This window comes from Talpa europaea, assembly GCF_964194135.1.
Source record: "Talpa europaea genome assembly, chromosome: 14".
Lineage (NCBI taxonomy): Eukaryota > Metazoa > Chordata > Mammalia > Eulipotyphla > Talpidae > Talpa > Talpa europaea.
Window position 1 is genome coordinate 46,530,374 of NC_140082.1, and position 19,752 is coordinate 46,550,125.

The 19,752-nt window shown below is 39.5% G+C and overlaps 1 protein-coding gene across 2 annotated transcripts in view; it reads left to right on the forward strand.

Moving 5' to 3' along the window:
* Positions 1 to 6,142: 6,142 nt before the first annotated feature.
* The window catches only part of NTPCR (nucleoside-triphosphatase, cancer-related), a gene marked incomplete at both ends in the record, with an annotated part of 29,390 nt that continues 15,780 nt past the window's right edge, over positions 6,143 to 19,752 (forward strand). For both annotated transcript variants that reach the window (XM_084253354.1, XM_084253355.1), the window contains 3 exons: positions 6,143 to 6,176; positions 10,563 to 10,725; positions 11,135 to 11,231. In XM_084253354.1, coding sequence (XP_084109480.1) covers positions 6,143 to 6,176; positions 10,563 to 10,725; positions 11,135 to 11,231 — 294 coding nt within the window. The remainder of the gene's footprint in view (positions 6,177 to 10,562; positions 10,726 to 11,134; positions 11,232 to 19,752) is intronic.

Consider the following 19,752-nt stretch of genomic DNA (forward strand, 5'->3'; position numbering starts at 1 on the left):
TGTCATTAATTTTAAGACTGAGTGATATTTTAAAATTGGACAATATCCACTGAATGGATATACCACCTTCTGCTTGTCCATGCACCCACTGATGCTTCCACCATTTGGCTTCTGTGTTATGGACATAGGTGTATGTCTATCACTACAAGTCTCTGCATTCACTTCTTTTGGGTATATACCAGGAGTGGAATCACTAGATTACATGGTAATTCTAATTCTTTGGAGGAACTTCAACACTGTTTTCTACAGCAACTATGCCATTCTATATCCCCACCAACAGCACACAAGGATTCCAACTGCTCCACATGCTTGCCAATACTTGTCATTTTTCACGAATATAGTAGATATTGTCAGGGTTGTGTGGGGTCCACAGTATTGATTTTCATACAGCTTTTATTTGTATCATCTATAATTGTGCTATTTGTATTGGTGTGGCTCCCAAACTATATTATACTTAATTTTTAGGGCAAAAATACATCTTTTGTTACCTTAGAATGCCTAAAAAGCACACTGTAAGCAGCAGAGGTAATAAATATAATTGATGACATTATAGTTACATTTCTTCAAATGTTGATATGTGCAGTCTTATATATCTTTCCAAAATATCTGTACCACCAAGGAGGATTTTCAAAAGTACTCCAAAATGAACTACTGAGTTAGGAATACACTTAGCTAAGAACCATTAATTGAATTCCTAGATGTTGGAGATATAATGATTAAGTCTGACTTAGTGCCCCATCATGAGGTTTTCATTCTAGTGGAGGAGAGTATCACTTAATAAATTTAAATTACTATATTATCTAATCACTACAACGGTAAATCAAATGAAACAGAAGTTCTGGGAGTTAAGGGATACTTAGAATATTCTTGGGGGATGATGGATAAGTATTACACAGAGGAAGATGGAGGAGTAGAGAACACTAAAGCAGAAGCAGAAGAAATAGCATGTGCAAAGGCCCTCTGGCAGAGTGCTTAGAATCCCTATGGGAATGTGAGAAAATTTTGCATCGGCTTCATTCCTAGCAGGAGCACTAGGAAACTCAAGATTGGCCTAACCCTCCCATGCAACAATGCCATCATTCCCACTCTCCTACACCAAGTTGTCATGGGGGCATCCTTGATATCTTGCTGGGCTACAACTATCCAAGCAACCAACTCTCCTCAGCTCATCAAATATAAGGGTCTGTGGAACAGTGAATAGGACCAGGAATTGAGTCTCTTCTCAGCAAGTCTTTACTTTGCTCCTGACTCATCCAGGAGCATCATTATAAAATAAGAAATGGAGGTAGTGGTTTTCAGGTGGAACATGTTCCACCTGCCAACATCTCTGTGAAAAATTGTTCTGTCTCACACTGGGGTGACTAAAAGCAAGAATCCAGGATATCTGTTTCACTAGCCAGTGTGTGTTTCTTGGAAGGATGGGAGGAAAAATATTTGTCTTAAATGCCCCATATTATTTATTAGTTGGAAACAAATTAATGCTTCATACACTCAGTGCCACTGGCTTTCAGACCTCACATGATGTTGGAAGGGGATGATGAAACAGAAACCACACTCTGTACTAAGATGTACAAGAGGGCATGTGAGCCAGTGAGGACTGCCAAGGTTTCCGTGGGGATGAATATGGATAATTAAAACCAACCACCTCTTTGTCTGGGCTACATTGTACAAACAATTCTGGGATGATATATTTTGACCAAATGAAAAAACAATTAGCTTCCCCTACAGATGATTTATAGAGAAAGACAACAAATCTTGAATAAAAATGAGTTTATACCTAATTTGGAAGAGAAACCCTTCATGATGTAGCTCTGCTGACTAACAGAGTCAGGAATTGAGTCTGTCTCTTTTTCAGCAGAAGCACAGGGTCCACAACCCTTCAAGAACCTGCAACTTTATCCCCAAAGTGACTTGGGGTTGAGACAGTATGTCTGCCAAGCCCACTCCATTACCTATTGACTTAGGGATCACATAAGTTAGCTGGTCTATGAAGACATACAGGATAATAGTAATCACTCTGGAAAGCCGTGGGGAGAAGACTGAGATTAGAATCAGGCAGTCAGAGCCCCTCCATTATCTCTGTGCTCATACTACTATAAGAGCTACTTTAGAGCTGTTATCACACTGCAATATGATTCTTGTTTTCCTAGAAAAGTCAGTCCTCATATGACCCTTCTTGCTTTGTGATATTGTCTCGTGTATACTCGGGACAAAATTTAAAAATCTGCATCAAATACTATGATGCCAAAGTAGCTGAATTTAAACCATGTATATACAAACGTACCCATACAAGGGTACAGTTATACAAATATGCACACACACATATGAGTATGTATGTATGTATGTATGGTAGCCTGGAGCAAGTCCCTAAGTTTCTATACCTTAGTTTCTCTACATATAAATTTTCTGTAAGTATTATAGGAGTTAATATAATTGATAGTGCTCTGAGAGTAGAATTTCCACATAATAAACAATACATAAATGCTACTTACTATCATGTTAAAAATGACCATATATAATTAAAACGTTGGTGACTCAAAATGCAATAACAACAATCTTATGGCAATTTTTATTCAATAATGTAGTTAATCTAAAGTGGTGGAAGGTCCTCCCTCATGGTGCAAGGCTTAAGCACAGCACTATGATGGTATCCGCAGCCTCTGTAGCACAAGTTCGATCCCCAGCCGGCCAGGAAGATACCCACATGGCGCAGCAGACCTCTCCTGTCTCACCTGCTGCTCCCCTCAGCAGTATATTTCAGTCAGTCTGCCTGTTCTGTTCCCCACTCTGTCTCTGGGGAATCCTCTCACCCCCCATATCTCTGGACTGTACCCCCATTCTTGTATTCATAAATAAATAAATCCTTAGAAAATAAAAAAAAATAAAGTTGTGGAAAAGTGGTTCTTTCCCCTGAAACTCAAATAAAGGCATTCTCATTTTGAAGGAGAAGATGTTATCGTTTATGGTTGCTTTTTTTTTTTTTTAATTTGAACCACAGGTATATAAAGTTGCTAACCAGTGTTTTTGGCTATCTTCATATACTCAGGATGTCAGAAGCTATTTCAAGTGTATCTTTCATTCCTACTATTTACTACAGGCACAGTGTGGAATAAAATAGGAGAGAGAAGGAAAGAAGGAAGCAGAAGAGAGGGACAGAGAAAAAAGTAAGAGAGGAAGGGAAGAAGCAAGGGTTTAGTAAATAAACAGTTCTATTTATATCAACTGTTGAATATTCATTATATACAGTGACTTTTTTTTTGGTTCTTACCCTTCAGAGGCAGATTCAGACCAGAACAAGTGTCGTATTATTCTGCATACAATAGATTTTCCACGGTCAGCATCCGGGTGTAAGGAATGACTATGAACCTGAAAAGAACAGAGATGTGCAGTGTTAGCATTCCCAAGGAAATGACATAAAACCAAAGAGAAGCTCTGCCAACAGGCTTCCTTTTTCCCTGTACCTATCAGCTTGTCCTAGATAAACTTCACTGTTCACTTCCATCATTGATTTAAGAGGCTAGAGAGAATTCCCTTTTTTGTGGATTTACCATTCCTCATGGAATCTTGTAGCATCCTGATGGACTCTCATCTGCTTTGGCTCTCTGCATTCACTCTTAAAATCGCCACACTTTTTAAAATGTCCACAGCACATCCAGAGGACTGGGCCCAGAATGCATTCCCAGGCTAAGGATACTGACCACAGAAAGTCAGAAGTTGGCCATTATTTATAGTTCTCCCACTGGTACTTACTGTGTGCCAGAACAGCTCCACTTCCCTATGCCCTCATTAGCACGTAGTACCCACAGATGTGCAGTAACTGATCCAATTGAGACAGGATGTATAATAAAATATCCCCCAAACCCATAAAACTACACAAATGTGTATGCACATCTTTACCCACATACAATTATTACTCCTGCTAAGCTTAGTATCTGTTATACTAATTCCAACTATACTTAAAAAAATACAGTAACTATAGAAACTCAATTAGAGGTTGATTGTAAATTGACACAATTCCAATTTGTCAGAAAATTCTAGACAAATTCCATAATTAAAATCAATGTGTGGCAGCACTAGTTTTGAAGGCACCACTTTTAGCAGCTAATAGTTCTCTCTTTTGGGTTGGATAGGTTAATCAGATTCTCTAAGGCTTGATTTATCTCACTATGAAGTAGGTCTTGATAGGACAGAGAAGCTCTACCTCACAGGGTTTCTAAGCATTTAGTGGGATAATTAATGGCAAGTATGTAGCTTACAAAGTGGGAGAATGTCTATTTTAAGGTCTGGCAGTTTTAATATATGTTCACAAATTCTTTAACAGTTATTTAGTTGAAAGAGTCTATGTCAATAGTTAAGCAAAAGTTAGATTCAGCACAGTACTTTAATAACCTATTTATTTTTAACTGTAATGCTAATAATGCTCTCCTCTTTTGTTAATTTGTAATAAAAAGTATCTCATCTGTAGTTATTGATGTATATAACCCACAGAGCAAACTACAAATAGACTCAAGGCAATGAATTACCATAAACTGAAGACTCCTGTGTAATCACCACCCCAAAAAATAGTTTTTAGGGGAAACGATTATGCAACTATGGAAGAATAGTTAATTGTTCTCTGAGACATCAATTCTGGAGTCTCTACATTCCTTGAGCTATCTGATATCGTCTAGGAGCTACCAGAATTCCAGGGATAGCAACAAAAGAAAATAACCCAAACTCTGGTGAGCCCTGCAAATATAAAATTATTTTCAGTGATAGAAAATATTATATAATTAGCCTCAAAAAATAAATGTTTTTGAGAGAAACAAGTGTACGCATAGGACTATGTACCATTCCTTTCTTTTGTAAGTTACTCCCATGAGGGGAAAAGTGTGTGTTGTTGCTGGGCGGGAAGGGTGGGGTGGGGTGGGGCAATAATGAGGTACATCAGCTGTTCTTGATTCCAATTTGAAAGAAGGTGAAAGATAAATCTGGGTGGAAAGCCATACATTACCAGCGATGCAGCGTTACAAATGCAGCAGAATCGACGGTTTACAGCTACATTGTGCAAATCTGACTTTTTTTTTTTTCCCAAGGATGATTCCTTTTAAAGCAGTCACAAACTAAGACCATGTGACTGGTTGTATCGCAGGCGAAGGGGGAGCCCTGTGGGTCCTGCGTGGGCACAGACCAATTAAGTTGAGCACTCACTGAAATTGCTTTCTCAGCCAGGATGGAGAATGATTGATCACATGTCAAACTGTACACATGTTAGACTGAAAGAGTTTACAGGTATATCTGGCCCAAGGCCATTGACACTTCATTTCGCTGACTGAAACTGTTCGAGTGGTTAAGTGATGGGGAAAGTCAGTCAATTTTTGGCACCTGGAGCGCCTTTGACTGGGTCTTGCTGGTACTGAGGAAAGAAGGGAAACTTGGCCTTCATATGTATGCTGAGGATGGCAAGTCGGCCTAAGCAGAGTCCCAAGCCCAGTGAACTTTAGAAATTGCTGGGGCATTAAAAAAAAAAAAAAAAAAAATCCAGAGGCTCAAGAGTTGCCCAAGACCAAAGCCAATGTCCAACTTTCTGCAAGTGGAGCCCAGACATCAGGCAGGTTTAATCAGGTAATTCTACTCTGCAGAATAACCACATGATCGCCAACACCAGGTAAACAGTCCGAATCTGCACCAAAGCTTCCTTCTTTAAGGAAAACTTCCAGAACCCAAATTTCCGTAAGTGCGGTTCCGGCCGCAAGGGGTAATGTCAGCTCTCAAGTCTGCAACCCAAGGGCAGAAATGGGGCGAGTGCGTTCACGTAGAGCAGAACAGGCTTTGTCACACACGTTTCCTTGTAAACACTCCACGAAAGTCCGGCACAGAGACTTAAATACAAGGACCGAGAGGGCACTGGGCCACCACCTGGCTGCGAGCCTGCAGCACGGCAACTCCGGGAGCTGAAGGCGCATGCGCAAACCCAAGACGCAGCCGAAGGCGCAGGTGCGGCGACTGCGCGGAGAGCGGAGGCGCATGCGCGGCGGGGGCGGTGCTTCCGGGAGGGGTGGGGCTGGCAGCGCGGGAGGCGGGACCTGCGCCGCGAACCCCTATCCCAGGTTGCATCCGTGACCCCTGACTCAGGCGCCGATCCCCACTCCATCCCAGCCTTATGGCCCGGCACGTGTTTCTGACCGGGCCCCCAGGTAACCCCTTCCCCGAGTGTGGGCCTCCGGGACCGCCGAGGTTGGGGGATGTGCGGAGTCGGGGCAGCCCCCAGATTTCGGGGAGCAGCGGCCGGCACTTGGACTCTGTGCCAGCCTCCAAAGTTCTGAGTTTAAATTTCAGGCTAGGTAGTCTGAAGCATGTATTTCTTAGAAAACGTGATTTTAAGTATTTAGGATAGACAGGATTGGAATTGAAGGCAACCAAACTTGTGATGTGGTGATGTTCTTCATTAAGGTATGAAATAGCGGGGTCCAGTGGCTGCAGTAACCGGTGTAGTTTTGAAGTTGTGATGTAGGCAAAAAGAGAGCTCATGCTATCTGGCACCACTGTGGTTAGTATGGAGGTGTCTAGTTTCTACTGATAGTCACACGCTGTCGTGTGGATCGTGGTCTATGTTTATAATGAAAGTAAGTGCGGAATTTCAGTTGATAGACACTGAAACTAAAGATTTAAGCTCCCCCTCCCCTCCCAATCCAAGGTCACTCACTTTCTGAACACCCTCCATGGATGAGGCTGCAAGTCAAGAAATCTTAGTATCTACAGTACCCCTCTCTTAAACCCAGAGTTTGTAGGTATCAGGCCTACTGATTGCCCTTGGCCAAACCCCTTAAATCTCTGTGCTGTGGAGTTCTTACCTGTGGTATGGGATAATGTTCAGTTTAACCAGAGGCTAGAGGTGGAGATGCTTTTCAAACCAGGTGCTGCACATGTATCAGGCCTGAGTAGAGAGGTGGGAATGTGGTGGCAGCATCACAGGAGCTAAAGAAGAAAGATGGGATTCTTCAGTTCCTTTGCAACACAGGTCTAATTTTCAAGTTAGCTGTGAGTTCACAGGTCAAAATTGTTACCCTGAGCCCAGAATTCCTTTTCACTTTATATTAATGATTATGTTTAGCCTTAAATAGCAAAGGTTACATGGGATATTGCAGACTTGGAGTATTGTTTTTACCAGGCAATGGGGGAGTGGTGAGGGGAGGGTGGTTTGAGACATTTTTAATATCCCAAGGCACTCCCTCATATTGCAAAGAAATATTGTCTTCTGAAGGTTGATTTGGCAGTCCTTTATTTGAAACTTGGAATTCAGTTTTCTCAGCAGGCTGACCCCAGGACATCTATGTGTTTCATAACAGTGGTGACCTGTTCTTGTGACTGAACCTCCTTAGTCCTGGAGATGGGTGGGATCAGAGGCTGGCCAGGCCAGCACAGGTTCTTCATTCTGTTTTCTTCTTAACAAACGTTTTATGTCCAGGTAGATGAAAAGATGCAAATAATTCTGCAGTGTTGCTCTGTTAAACCTGTCCTCAAACACACCCACCTCTACTTTCCCATCTTCTTAATGCAGCTTTAATATACATTTCATTAGCTCAATAGTCAGTTTTTATAGTATTATGACTATGTAAAAACTAATCACAGAAGAACCAGGTAGTCATCTATAATTTTTTTCTTTTATGCATAGCCCCCCACCCCCACCTTTGGGGTATTACGTTTTTGTTTTATATTTGCTTATCCCCAACTCCATCCCAAACTTCATGTTTTGAGAGTAATGTAGGAGTTACTGCACTTTCTCAAAGACATTTCCTTTTATTGTCTGTACTGTCAGTGCACCATCCATGTCTCCTTAGCCCTTAGCATTTTTCCTGACTTGTGACCCATTTTGGAGGGCTTTCTCTGGGCGCTGGAACCCACTCAGTTTGCTGATCTGCAGGACTAAGGCCCACTCTGTGTGGCAGGTCTGAAGGACCAGGGAATTTCCATCCTGCCAAGAGCAGCCTTTAACTTGTGATAGATGGAAGTTAGTGAATAAGCTCTGTTTCCTCACCCCTCTAAGTGTCAAACTCTGAGCCACATGTCCAGAACTCCTTGGAGGCCCCAGTATTATTAAACTCCAACTTTCCAATGTAGTTACCTCCTACCAGCCTGTCTTACAGATTAAACTTTCCAGATTAAACTACCCATACTTGAATATTTATCTTAGGGTCAGGTTTATGGGAAACCGAAACTAAAAAAATTTTGGAGCTTGTCTGTATGTGGTGCAGAGCTATCATTTTGGGGTCTCCTTCAGCACAAGTCACTTTTTTAAGAGATTTATTCATTTATGCATACAAGAACTGGTGTGTAGACCAGAGGTATGAGGGAGTGAGAGGATTCACTAGAGAGATTGGGGAGCAGAACAGGAGAATCTACTGAAATACACTGCTGAGGGGATCAGCAAGCTAGACAGGAGAGGTCTGCTGCTCCATGGAGGTTACTCCCCAGTCGGCAGAACTCTAGTGATGCAGTGGCTAGGGATAGCTCGATAGCGCTGTGTCTTTAACCCCTGTGCCACCAGGAAGGCCCCAGCACTTCTTAGCCAATGTAGCACTAAGGTAGCAGCTTAATTGGAAGAGATTAAAAAAAAAGTTAGCTGTGTGAAGATTACTAGAGCCAAAGAGGAAAAAGGGGACTTGAGTGAAAGGCTTCCTCTTGTTTTATTACCTTCTACCTAACATGCAGGAGCCACTTATTCTCTTTTATTACAGCTGCTTCATTTTCTCCTTTTCAAAATGTAATTAACTTTGTTTTTTGCTACATTAAGAGTAATACTCACTATAAGACCCCCTCCAAAAAAATAAAGGATGTTTTGGAGAAGAAAGTAACAGTCATATAGAATGCCAACATATAGAAATAAGTGCTATAAACATTTCTGTATTCTTTTGGACATTTTCTTTTATAAACATGTACACACTTCACTTTAAAACATCATAATAGAATAATACTATCTGTATCTGCTGATTCTTAACCTGGTAGTTTTACATGTTGTTGTCTGTTTTCCATAGTAATAAAGATAGCTAAGCAGTATTTTTAATGAGTGCATGGTATTCCTGTGTATTTATGTGTCATTATATACATGGTATCATAATTGAACATTCCCTTACTGGTCAGCATTTAGATTGCTTTCAGTGTTTTGCTATTATAAAAACTGCTGAGGGGAGCATGCTATTTCATATATCTTTGTACTGTTGTCGGATTTTTTTTTTTTTTTTATTAAGGATGAATTCCTGGCCATAAAGTTGCTGTGCTGAGGAAGGCACATTGAAATTGCCCTTCAGAAAAGTACTATCTTACATATCCACTAATGTCTCTTGCTGTATTAAACAGATACGTCAGTGACTTTCCTAAAGCAGCAGTTACAGAGGATCAGAGCTGGCATCAGAACCCTACACAGTTCTCTTATTAGCCACAGCGAGATGTAGATGGGGTCCTCTTGGGTTGCTGTTTATGTTCTAAAAGGCCAGATGCCATTGTTTGTTATTGTTAAGTTTGGAGGAGAAATATGTTAAAAAAGAATAACAGATCTTACTTCAAGGAAGCGTAAAAGGATTTGTGGGGAATCCCAGCGATTCTGTGTGGGCAGCCATAGAAATATTATGATTTATAGCTTCTCTGCTTCTATGGCAGACCTGCTTGAAGTTTGTCTTGCTTTTCCATTTTTGGGTAATCATGATGCCACTGACTTAGATGTACATGAGAACAATGGCCACATAAACAAAGTCATGGTGACAGAGAGAGGCCTCTGTAAAAATGTATGGCTCTTGCTAGTTGTGTGAACTTAAGTAAGTTACCTCATCTCTTTACCCATTTTCCTCATCTATAAAATAGGGGCCCACCTAAGAGTTCAGGCAAGGCTAAGAGGAAAGGTTGGGGTCACAAGTGGGCAGGATGAGGTGACAGAGGTGAGGAAGAGGTTGGAGACAAGCCAGAGGAAGGTTTAGGGATTACCATCTGATGAGATTGCCCTTGTGAAAAAGTTAGATAATGCCATTTCTAGTGGTATTTAGTGTACATAAGAGACACATTTTCCCGAGATAGCAGTAAGTCCATGGAGGAATGAAGGAATTTCTGCACTGTCAAATATAGGTAAGGAATATCTGAAGGTTGAAAGTCAAGTTTAAAGTGCCTGGCCATCCTTCAACCCAAGCATGACAAGTTTTATATCTGAGGTGGAAAAGTTTGGCCAGCCAAGGAGGAGAGTAAACCTAGGACAAAAACTTCTATTTTGTCTTCCTTTAGGATCCAAATTGCATTTGAGACTATCATCAGAAAACTACCCAGTTGGTTCTGAGATTGTGTACCTGACAAAAGGAATAATGTTTCAGAATTTAAAAATCAACTTTAAGATACCATTCATTTTATTGCACTTGCTTGTACTTAAAATTAAATTTTTTAACACCTGGAGCAATCAAAATTCAAATGTAGTCCTAAAATCCATTTGCATTACATTTCTCTGTCCACCATGTTGTTCTTGGAATCAGTGAATGCTGAGTGCCTTGTGTGCTCTAGCAAGGGAATGGTTCTTAATGTTGTTTGTTTGTTTGTTTGTTTAGGAGTTGGAAAAACAACATTAATCCAAAAAGCCAGTGAAGTTCTGAAGTCCTCTGGTCTGCCTGTTGATGGATTTTATACAGAAGAAGTCAGACAGGCGGGGAGAAGAATAGGATTTGATGTTGTCACGTTATCTGGAATGCGGGGCCCTCTGTCTAGAGTTGGGTACTTACACTTCATTTTTACAGTGTCTTATTCTCCTTGGGCACAGGGTGAAGCCAATCGATTCTTCTCTCTTGAAAAATCTTGAACCATTACTAATTTCTCAGAGACAGAAGAGGTTGAAACCATCATATGAAAAACAAAGTATAAAAATACATTTCACCATAAAATTCATTTTATTAAGCCATAAGCTCTTCTTGCTTTGTAATTTGTAGCTCTTTTCTCACACCATTTTTCAAAGATTGGTCGTACATAAACTCCCCGGATGTGCTTTGCTCGCCTCCACTTTTTGTGTAGGTGATTTTAAAGGATGATTTAGCATATGTGGGTGGTCAGAGGCTCGGTGGAGCTGCAAAGAACCAGAAATCAGTGCAGGAATCTTTCAACAAGAACATGCTTGCTTTTCATTCAGGTCAGAGCCTCTGCCTGGAAAACGTGAATACCGAGTTGGGCAATATGCAGTGGATCTCACTTCCTTCGAGCAGTTGGCACTTCCGGTCTTAAAGAATGTGAGTGTATGGTTTCTGCTTCTTGAACCTATCTGTTCTTAGTGCAATGTGAGAATTGCCCACCCTAGGAGCAGAGTGGCTTTTCTCCTAGGGAGACACCAGTTTTGCATTTTACAGTTTTTACAAGTCTTCATGTGATTGAGTCAATATGGATATGCAACATAATTTGCTATCTCTCTGAATTAAGAGTAAATTGCTTGTCATATAAATTCAGCACATATATATATTTTATTTAGAGTTCAAATGCCTGGTTACCAAGGTTCCCAAAGATACCTTTCCTCTCTCTTCTTTTTGTTGATATCTTAACCGTATTTTCATAGCACAACAGGTAAACATTTAGAAACAGAAAAAAAGGTCATTATATGAACATAATGGTAAGCACTTAATAGATTCTATTACTGTAGATAGCAGTGTAAGTCCATGGAGAAATGAAAGAATTTCTGCACTGTCAAATATAGGTAAGGTAAATTTGTTATTTTTTTGAAAGCAGCTTTATTAAACTTTAATTCATATACCATACAATTCACCCATTTAAAATGTACAGTCAATTTTTTCTAGTATAGTATATTATTGTATTAATATCATGCATTATACTCATTGATATTTGGATATTAAACCAATCTTGCTTTCTTGGTCATAGTGTATAGTCCTTTTTATATATTGCTGGATTCAGTTTGCTAGTATTTTGTTGAGGATTTTTGCATCAGTATTCATAATGGATATGGAGTTCTTATGAAACCTTTGCCAATTTGCTCTTGTCACCAGACAACAGAAAAGGCCCAGGGTCTCTCAGCCCTATCCCAACCTCCCCCACATCACAGGCAGATAAACTAGAAGCAAACCAGCTACTGTTTGCAGAGCTACCCACTGGGAGTTGGAGGGATGAGCTGAGAAGTACCATTTCCAAACTGGGAAAAGGGTCTTGAAAAGAGGACTCCACAGGCTCTGAGGGCAGGCAAGGAGCCAGCGTTTTTTGGTTAGTGAAGAGCAAGAAAAGAGAGCTCTGAGGAGACCTCTCTGGGCATGGGAGCCTCTCCAAGGTGGCAGGGGTAGAAGTCTAGATAGGTGTTAGGATTGAGGTTCGAGTACAGAGGAATTTAATCTTCGTTGGTAGAGAAGCAAGGAGATTGGACTTGGCTAAAGTTCATTTATTGTGGCTAACTGTGGGCACCCATCAGCCCCAGCTCAGTGGTAAGATATCTCAGGATGCCCAGGCTGGGAGAATAAGTAGTAAAAACAATGGGCCAAGGGAATTTCTGGCAGCCAGTGTCCTGGCCCAGAGTCATCAGGTTTTTAACCTCCTGTTTACCAGCCGTGGGAACAGTAACATTTTTTTCCCTTGAGATCTGTCCTGGGACCCTTCCTGTCTCACCCTCATAGAATAAGAAAGTGTTTCTTCTCTAATTTTTAGAAGAGTTTTGTGAAGGGTTCATATTAATTTTTCTTTGAATATTTGATTAGAATTCACCAGTAAAGCCAGACAAAGTATGACCTGGGCTTTTGTTCATAGAAGCTTTTTAATTACAAATTTAATTTGATTTCTTATTATAGGTCTACCAACTTAATTATTTTTTGTTGAGTCACTTGTGGTAATTTGTATCTTTTAGTAATTTGTTGGCTTACAGTTGTTCATCTATCTCCCTATATTCCTTTTTATGCTTAAGTTCTATAATATTTTCCTTTTTTTAATGTCATATTTTAGCTATTGAAGTTTTCTATTTTGTTTAGCCATTCTAACTGAAAGCTTTGATCAATTTAGTTGATCTTTTCTAAAGAACCAACTTTTGGCTTTGTTGATTATTATTTGTTTTTTTTTTTGCATTGATTCATCAAATATTTATTGAATCCTACGTATACAGTCAAGAATAAAACAGACATGTTTTCCCTCTCTAAATCTCAGTTTAGTGGTAAATGTAAACACTGAACAAATAAATGTATAGTGTCATAAATTCTGTGAAGGAAAATAGCAGGGATCTCTAAGAGAAAGGCAGGAGGAACTGACTTGAGATCAGGTGACAGAATAGAGTTCTAAGGAGGTAACACTTTTAAACTGAAATGAAAAGATGAGAAAGCAGGATCATTTCAAATAGAGAATACTCTGTGTGTGTGTGTGTGTGTGTGTGTGTGTGTGTACATATGTATATACGCTGGGGAAGATATGTATATGTATATTGAGAGAGGATAGGGAGAGATGGCGGGAACAGCTCACTGAAACCCCAGGGCCTTGGGAGGTAAGGCGATGTAACAAGTGAAAAAGAAAATGTAGATAACTAGGTGAGATGGTGATGCCAAGTTTTTGTGGACTATATTAAGGAATATGAGTTTCACTTAATTTATTGGAGACTTACTACTATGATTTACTTGCATGAAAATTGAATGGTACAGACCTCTTTTATGACACAATTTTAAGCCTTCCAGGGGGTTCTGTTGCACCAACAATAAAGTTCAAAATCTTTCCTATGACCTGGGAGGCCCTGTCTGGCCATGCTCAACTCTGACCTCATCTTACCATTCTTCAGCCATACTAGCTCAAACAAATTCCTCACACATGCCAGGACCACTCTAGCCGTTGGCCCTCGGCTCTTGATATTTGTTTTGGTTGGTATGCTCCTCCTGCCTTGCTTCTCTGCTCTTTTTTGACATTCAGGACTCAGCTGAAATACGTGGTAGAGAGCTATTATACTTGCCCAAGGATACTGAAAATTTTAATTGTAGCCTGCCCAGGGCAGTTTCTAATTCCAGAAGGCTAGTAGGATCTTGTGCTCTATTTTGGAAAGGGGTAGCTGTTCCTCAGGCCTTCCTTCCCCTTTGCTTCCTCACCCGTGTCTGCTCCTGCAACCTCCTTTCCTAAGTCCTTCCTCTTGGAATGTTTCCTCATTTCCTGTGCTGGGGACTTTTGTGGCTGTTATGTTCTGTGGGAGCACTTCGAACACATGGTATTTTTCTCTCTAGTTCTTTCCCATCAGATACACACCTCTCTGTTTACATGTTCAAAAGGCAAGTGAAATACTTCAAATGAAATTCTCACTGAAGAGTCCACCTTTGGGCACTAGATCAATACAAAGAGTTGATTTTTTTCACTCCTGTTTAGAGCAGACTAAGTCCTCGGGGAGCAGCGAGCACAAACATGCTTAAGTCTGTCTGCAAGATATAAGAAATTGTATACTGACTGGAATAAGAGCTTCAATCTCTCTCTTTTTAATTAAAAAATAAAGGCTGACTTTTTAATCCTTGATTCTCAAACCCATATATTCGCATTCTATGTAGGAAATGTTCCTGGCTGTGTGGATTCTTTCTTAGTCAAGGTCATGGATTTCTCTTCTGAAGAAGAAATTTCTCTCATAGCTCATATATTTTATTGGGTTGAAAAAGGAAAAAAAAAATTACTGTTTTACCTTCACACAACACAAACAACAAAAAAAAAAAAATAGAGAAAGAAAAAGTTCAAGTTAACTAAGTGATAAATATAGGGAAATAGATTCTTTAATATTAGCAATTGGAATAACCAGCTAAAATAAGCTAAAAGCTTTAAAAAACCACATTTAGGCAGGTGAAAGACTACACATATAAGCAGCAAGTTAGATCCATAGTGCCTGGGATGTATGAAAGCCAAAACTCTGACAGTCAGTTAAGAAATATCTATTAAGTGCCTGCTGTGTGTAAGAAATCACTTATGGGTGAAAAATACTTTGAGTTGTTTTTAAAAATGCAGTTGGAACCACTAGAGAAACAATCCTTTGATGGGCTAGTAGGCATCTGCCTGCTGTGTGCTGGGAAACAAGAATGTGGCTGGGAGGTAAACTGTAGCTTGAGTTGAGGGAAAGGTGTGGGGCGGGGGGAGTGGTTCAGGCTTGACCCTGTCCCCATCCTGTGCTGGCGCCCTGGTTTCATTTCCTTGGGCAGGAATGGAGACTGATGGACTGTCATGGGCACCTGTGAGAAATCAAGGAAAACAGAGTGACCTTGGTGAAATTTCTAGACTCAGTAAGATTTTTAGAAAGCTCTTTGTAGCATTGACTGTTGGTGATTTTCATTCCATGGGTGGCATATTTCTTTATCTGGCAAACTGTTTTCTTGAATATTAAAGTTCTCCATACTCAAAAAAGAAAATATGGTTAACTTATATTTTAGCACTGGGTTGATCACTTTTAGCATATTTTGTTTCTGATTCAGTGCTCAAACCTGGAGAAGATGCAGTATACAGTTTTTATAGACTTGGGTTTTTTCCACAGTATGATTGAGTGACATGAAAATAGTCTCACAAAATGATGATTTTCAAAACTGTGACAATTTTGCTAATTGCAGAGTTATTACATGGTCTGGATTTTCACTTGGATTTAACTACTCTTCCCACAGTGTTGGTCACACTTATGTTGACATCACAGTTGTAAGTAACCTTGTAACAAACACCCTTTGTACATCAGTCTTAGCTACTTTATTAGAACCCTTTGTTAAATAACCCATTTTTCCAGTAGTTTACTATGCTTTTTAATTATATTGAAAATAACTCAGATGTTTGTATATAATTTTAGTGTTCTGTTCTCTTCCATTAATTTGCTTGATTCTTCATTTATTATTCTTTTATTTTTTTTAAAGATTTATTTATTTATTTATTTATACAAGCACTGGGTACAGTCAGAAGCGCAGGAGGGCGAGAGAATTCACCAGAACCAGAGTGGGGAGCAGAAAAGGCAGAAGGACCGAAGTACAGTACACTGCTGAGGGGAGCAGTGGGTGCGGCAGGAGAGGTCTGCGCGCCATGTGGGACCTTTGCCGGCCGCCGGGGATTGAACCGGCACTGCAGAGGCTGCGGGCAGCTTCACAGCCCAGTGCTCAACCGCTGCACCACCAGGGGAGGCCCCATTTATTATTCTTAAAAAAAATTATCTGATGCTGAATGTTCAACATTCTAAATTGAGGCAATATTGGTGGTAATCATGGCAGTGGTGGTAGTAGTAGTGGTGGTAGTTTTTGAGTGCCAACTGTGTATCAGGAGCCAACTCATTTAATCCTCAACAGCATTCTCACTGTATTCCTATTTTACAGATTAGGAAACTGAGTCATAGTATAGCAAGTAACTTTTCCAGGAACAGCTGACTTACTAGTGGTAGAGCTGGCTTAATTGTAGAATGAAGACTATATTATCCATTATAAAAAGCCTTATACGGAGTGATTGGAACTATACAAAACTAGTTATTTTGCTATAAAGAATATCTTAATTTTTCAGATACTCTATTCTCAACAAAAAACATGATCCATCATGCTTTAAATTTTTCCGTAAAGCTATTCATGGGTCTCTTCTATTTTCTGATGCTACTGTAACTGGGATTTTTTTTTTTATTTTTTAACATGTCTGATAGGATGATACTGGCCTTTTTCATAATGATTTTTTTGACAGCTACACCAAATGCTTTATTAGATTTTGATACACTGTAGGATTTAACGTTTTGTGGGTTCTCAATGTATCTTCTCATGCAGAAAGATAACAGTAGATTGTAGTGTTTTAAAAAATAGTAGACTTCTATTTAGAGCTGTATTTTCTAGGCTAGACAGTGTCATTTTTTAATAAAGATCCATGAAAGGAATAGCAAGCTAGACACCAGTGAAAATCAATATAGTTTGAACCTTTTATTTCCTTGTTTTGATAAAAAAAAAAAAAGGCTTTCAATGTGTATTTGTTTTTGAGAGCAGAACCTGCTTTTGATTCTGAGATAAAACTCTGCTTCAAATCTTTGAAACTTCATTTGAAGGTGAGAGAACAACTGTCTAAGGAAAGGTTATTCTTTTTTATCACTTGACCTAGAAGTGCCTCTTAGTACTTTCAGGCCACTGGGCTTTAGAAAGAATTTAGAAAAATCAAGATCTAGCTGGAATTCATTCTTAAAAGGTTGACAAAAGGCCAAGCATTGTTTTAGAATTCCCTTTATTATTAGCAGATTAGACACTTGTTTCTTTGTTCTTCCTTACTTTTATTTCTGTATCTCACAATCACACACACACACCTATATATATATATATATATATATATATATATATTGCAATATATATTTATATTGCAAGATCAGCCAGTCAATTAAAAACTATCTGGTACATATTTGACAATTTATGTCAGTGCTAGGATTCCTGCAGTGAATCAAAATAGGAAAATTAACTGAAAATTACATTTAAGGTTGACTCTACAGTTCATCTTTCAGGGTTTGTCATAACCCTTACTGGTAATCCTTCTAATCCCTCTGGACTGAAGTTTTCAGTATTTTATGCTACTGGCCTTGGTGAGGCACTGTGAACTTAAATGCTGGGCAGGCTTCTACCCTGTATTTTGATTGTTAATTTTATTATTATGAGGTAACATTGGTTTACAACACTGTATTTGACTCAGAGGTATAGGATCCAACCTTTTCGGATGTGTGTTTCCACACCACACCTACCACCAAAGCACCCACAGTCCACTGTAATTCATTGGGCACCCTCTACTTTTGACCTCCACCATCCTTTTCCCCCTCTGGTAGGCTCAATTCTACAGTCACATTTCTAGATTTTGTTATTGAGTTGGTTTTATCTGACCCTGTGTTTTGTTTTTCCATGCTCCACATGTAAGTGAGACTGTAGGTGTTTGTCTTTTTCCTTCTGACTTAATTTCGTTCAGTATCATCCCCTCCAGTTCCATTCCTGTAGTTGCAAATGGGAACAGTTCTCTTTGTCTACAGATAGCACGTCTTCTTAATCTGCTCCTCTGTCCTCAGACACTTAGGTTGTTTCCATAGTTTGGCTGTTGTACATAGTGCTGCAATGAACCATGCAATTCTTCTTGCAGTCTCCGCCAAAGAAATATGGTAAAGTCACACTTCTTTAAGTGGGACTGGGGTAGAATTTGTATAAACTGTTGCCTCCCGCCCTTTTACTCACCCAAGTTGTCCAGTTTCCAACATATCCTTGACACTTTCCATACATATCTTTCTAAAGCCCTCCATTCCTTCTGAAGGTTTACATGTCATGGCTTAGTTTTTTTTTTTTTTTTTTAATTAATTTATTTATTTATACAAGCACTGGGTATGGTCAGAAGTGTGGGAGGGTGAGAGAATTCACCAGAGCCAGAGCGGGGAGCAGAACAGGCAGACTGACGAAGTACACTACTGAGGGGAGAAGCAGCAGGAGAGCTCTGCCTGTCATATGGGACCCTTGCCAGCGGCCGGGGATCGAACCCGGGCTGCAGAGGCTGCGGGCAGCTTCGCAACCCAGCACTCCACCTCTGCGCCACCGGGGATGCCCATGACTTAGTTGTTTTTTGAATAAGATACAAGAATGTATACATGTGAGCCTTATTTGGGTATTGATTCTAATTTTTTCAACTTTATTTCAATATAGTTTTAACTCTTAAAGGAAATAATAATAGTATAAGACCACCTTTCTATTACTTGATACCCAGAGTAACCTATTTTTCACAGTTGCCTTATTGTTTATTTACTCTATGTGTGTATGTGTGTGTGTGTTTAATTATATAAATTTACATTGTCGGGGAGCAACCACTTGAAAATATATTGCAATCATCAGGGAACTTAAGTGTTCAGTATATTTTTCTTAATAATAAGAAATGCTCCTATGTAATCAGTACAACCTCAGTGGTCAACTTCAGTAAATTTTACACTGACAAAATGCTTTGATCTAATCTACCATCCTTAAACCAGTTTGTCAACTGATTTAACAGTGTTCTCTGTTTCATTTCTTTTCCTCCAATCTAAGGCCAAGTTATATTTAGTCATCATATCTCTATGGCCTCCTTTAATCTGGAGCCCTTACTAAGTCATTCTTTTTCTTGTATGTCATTGACATTTTTGAAGAATACAGTTCTCTTTTAATAGGACACTCCTGTTTGGGGGTTTCTGACGTTTCTTCATGACTGGATTCAGCTGGAATGCTGCATAAATGCTGATGCATCTTAGGCCTTTTCTCTGGAGGCAAGTGATGTTAGGTGACTTTGCTTGCCTGATCAAGTAATTATTCATCTTCTTTACTGTATATTCATTATTTGTTTGAGTGGGGAGAAACTTGAAGACCATGAACATGCTATTCATCAAAATTTCTCCCAATTCTGATTTATTTACACTGTATTAGATTATCTGAAGACAAAAAGTCTTCTCTTGAGGCTTTAACAGAAAGAAAATTTAACTACTCTGCCTTTTGAAATACTTTCTGTAACAATAACTAATAAACCTAGCATCTCTACATTCAAAAACTGAATTGGAAAAGCCATAATGCATATACAAATAGGTCATTATGTACACCTGAGACTTATATGTTCTATGTCAGTTATACTTCATTTTAAAAAAGACCCTTAATGGTTAATCTAAGCTGCATGCCTTTTTTTTTTTTAAAGATCCATTTATTTATGCATATAAGAGTTGGGTTATAGGCCAGAAGTGTGGGGGGCCAGAGGATTTACCAGAGACAGAGTGGGGAACAGAACAGACTGATTGAAATACACTGCTGAGGAGAGCAGCAGGCAAGTCAGGAGAGGTCTGCT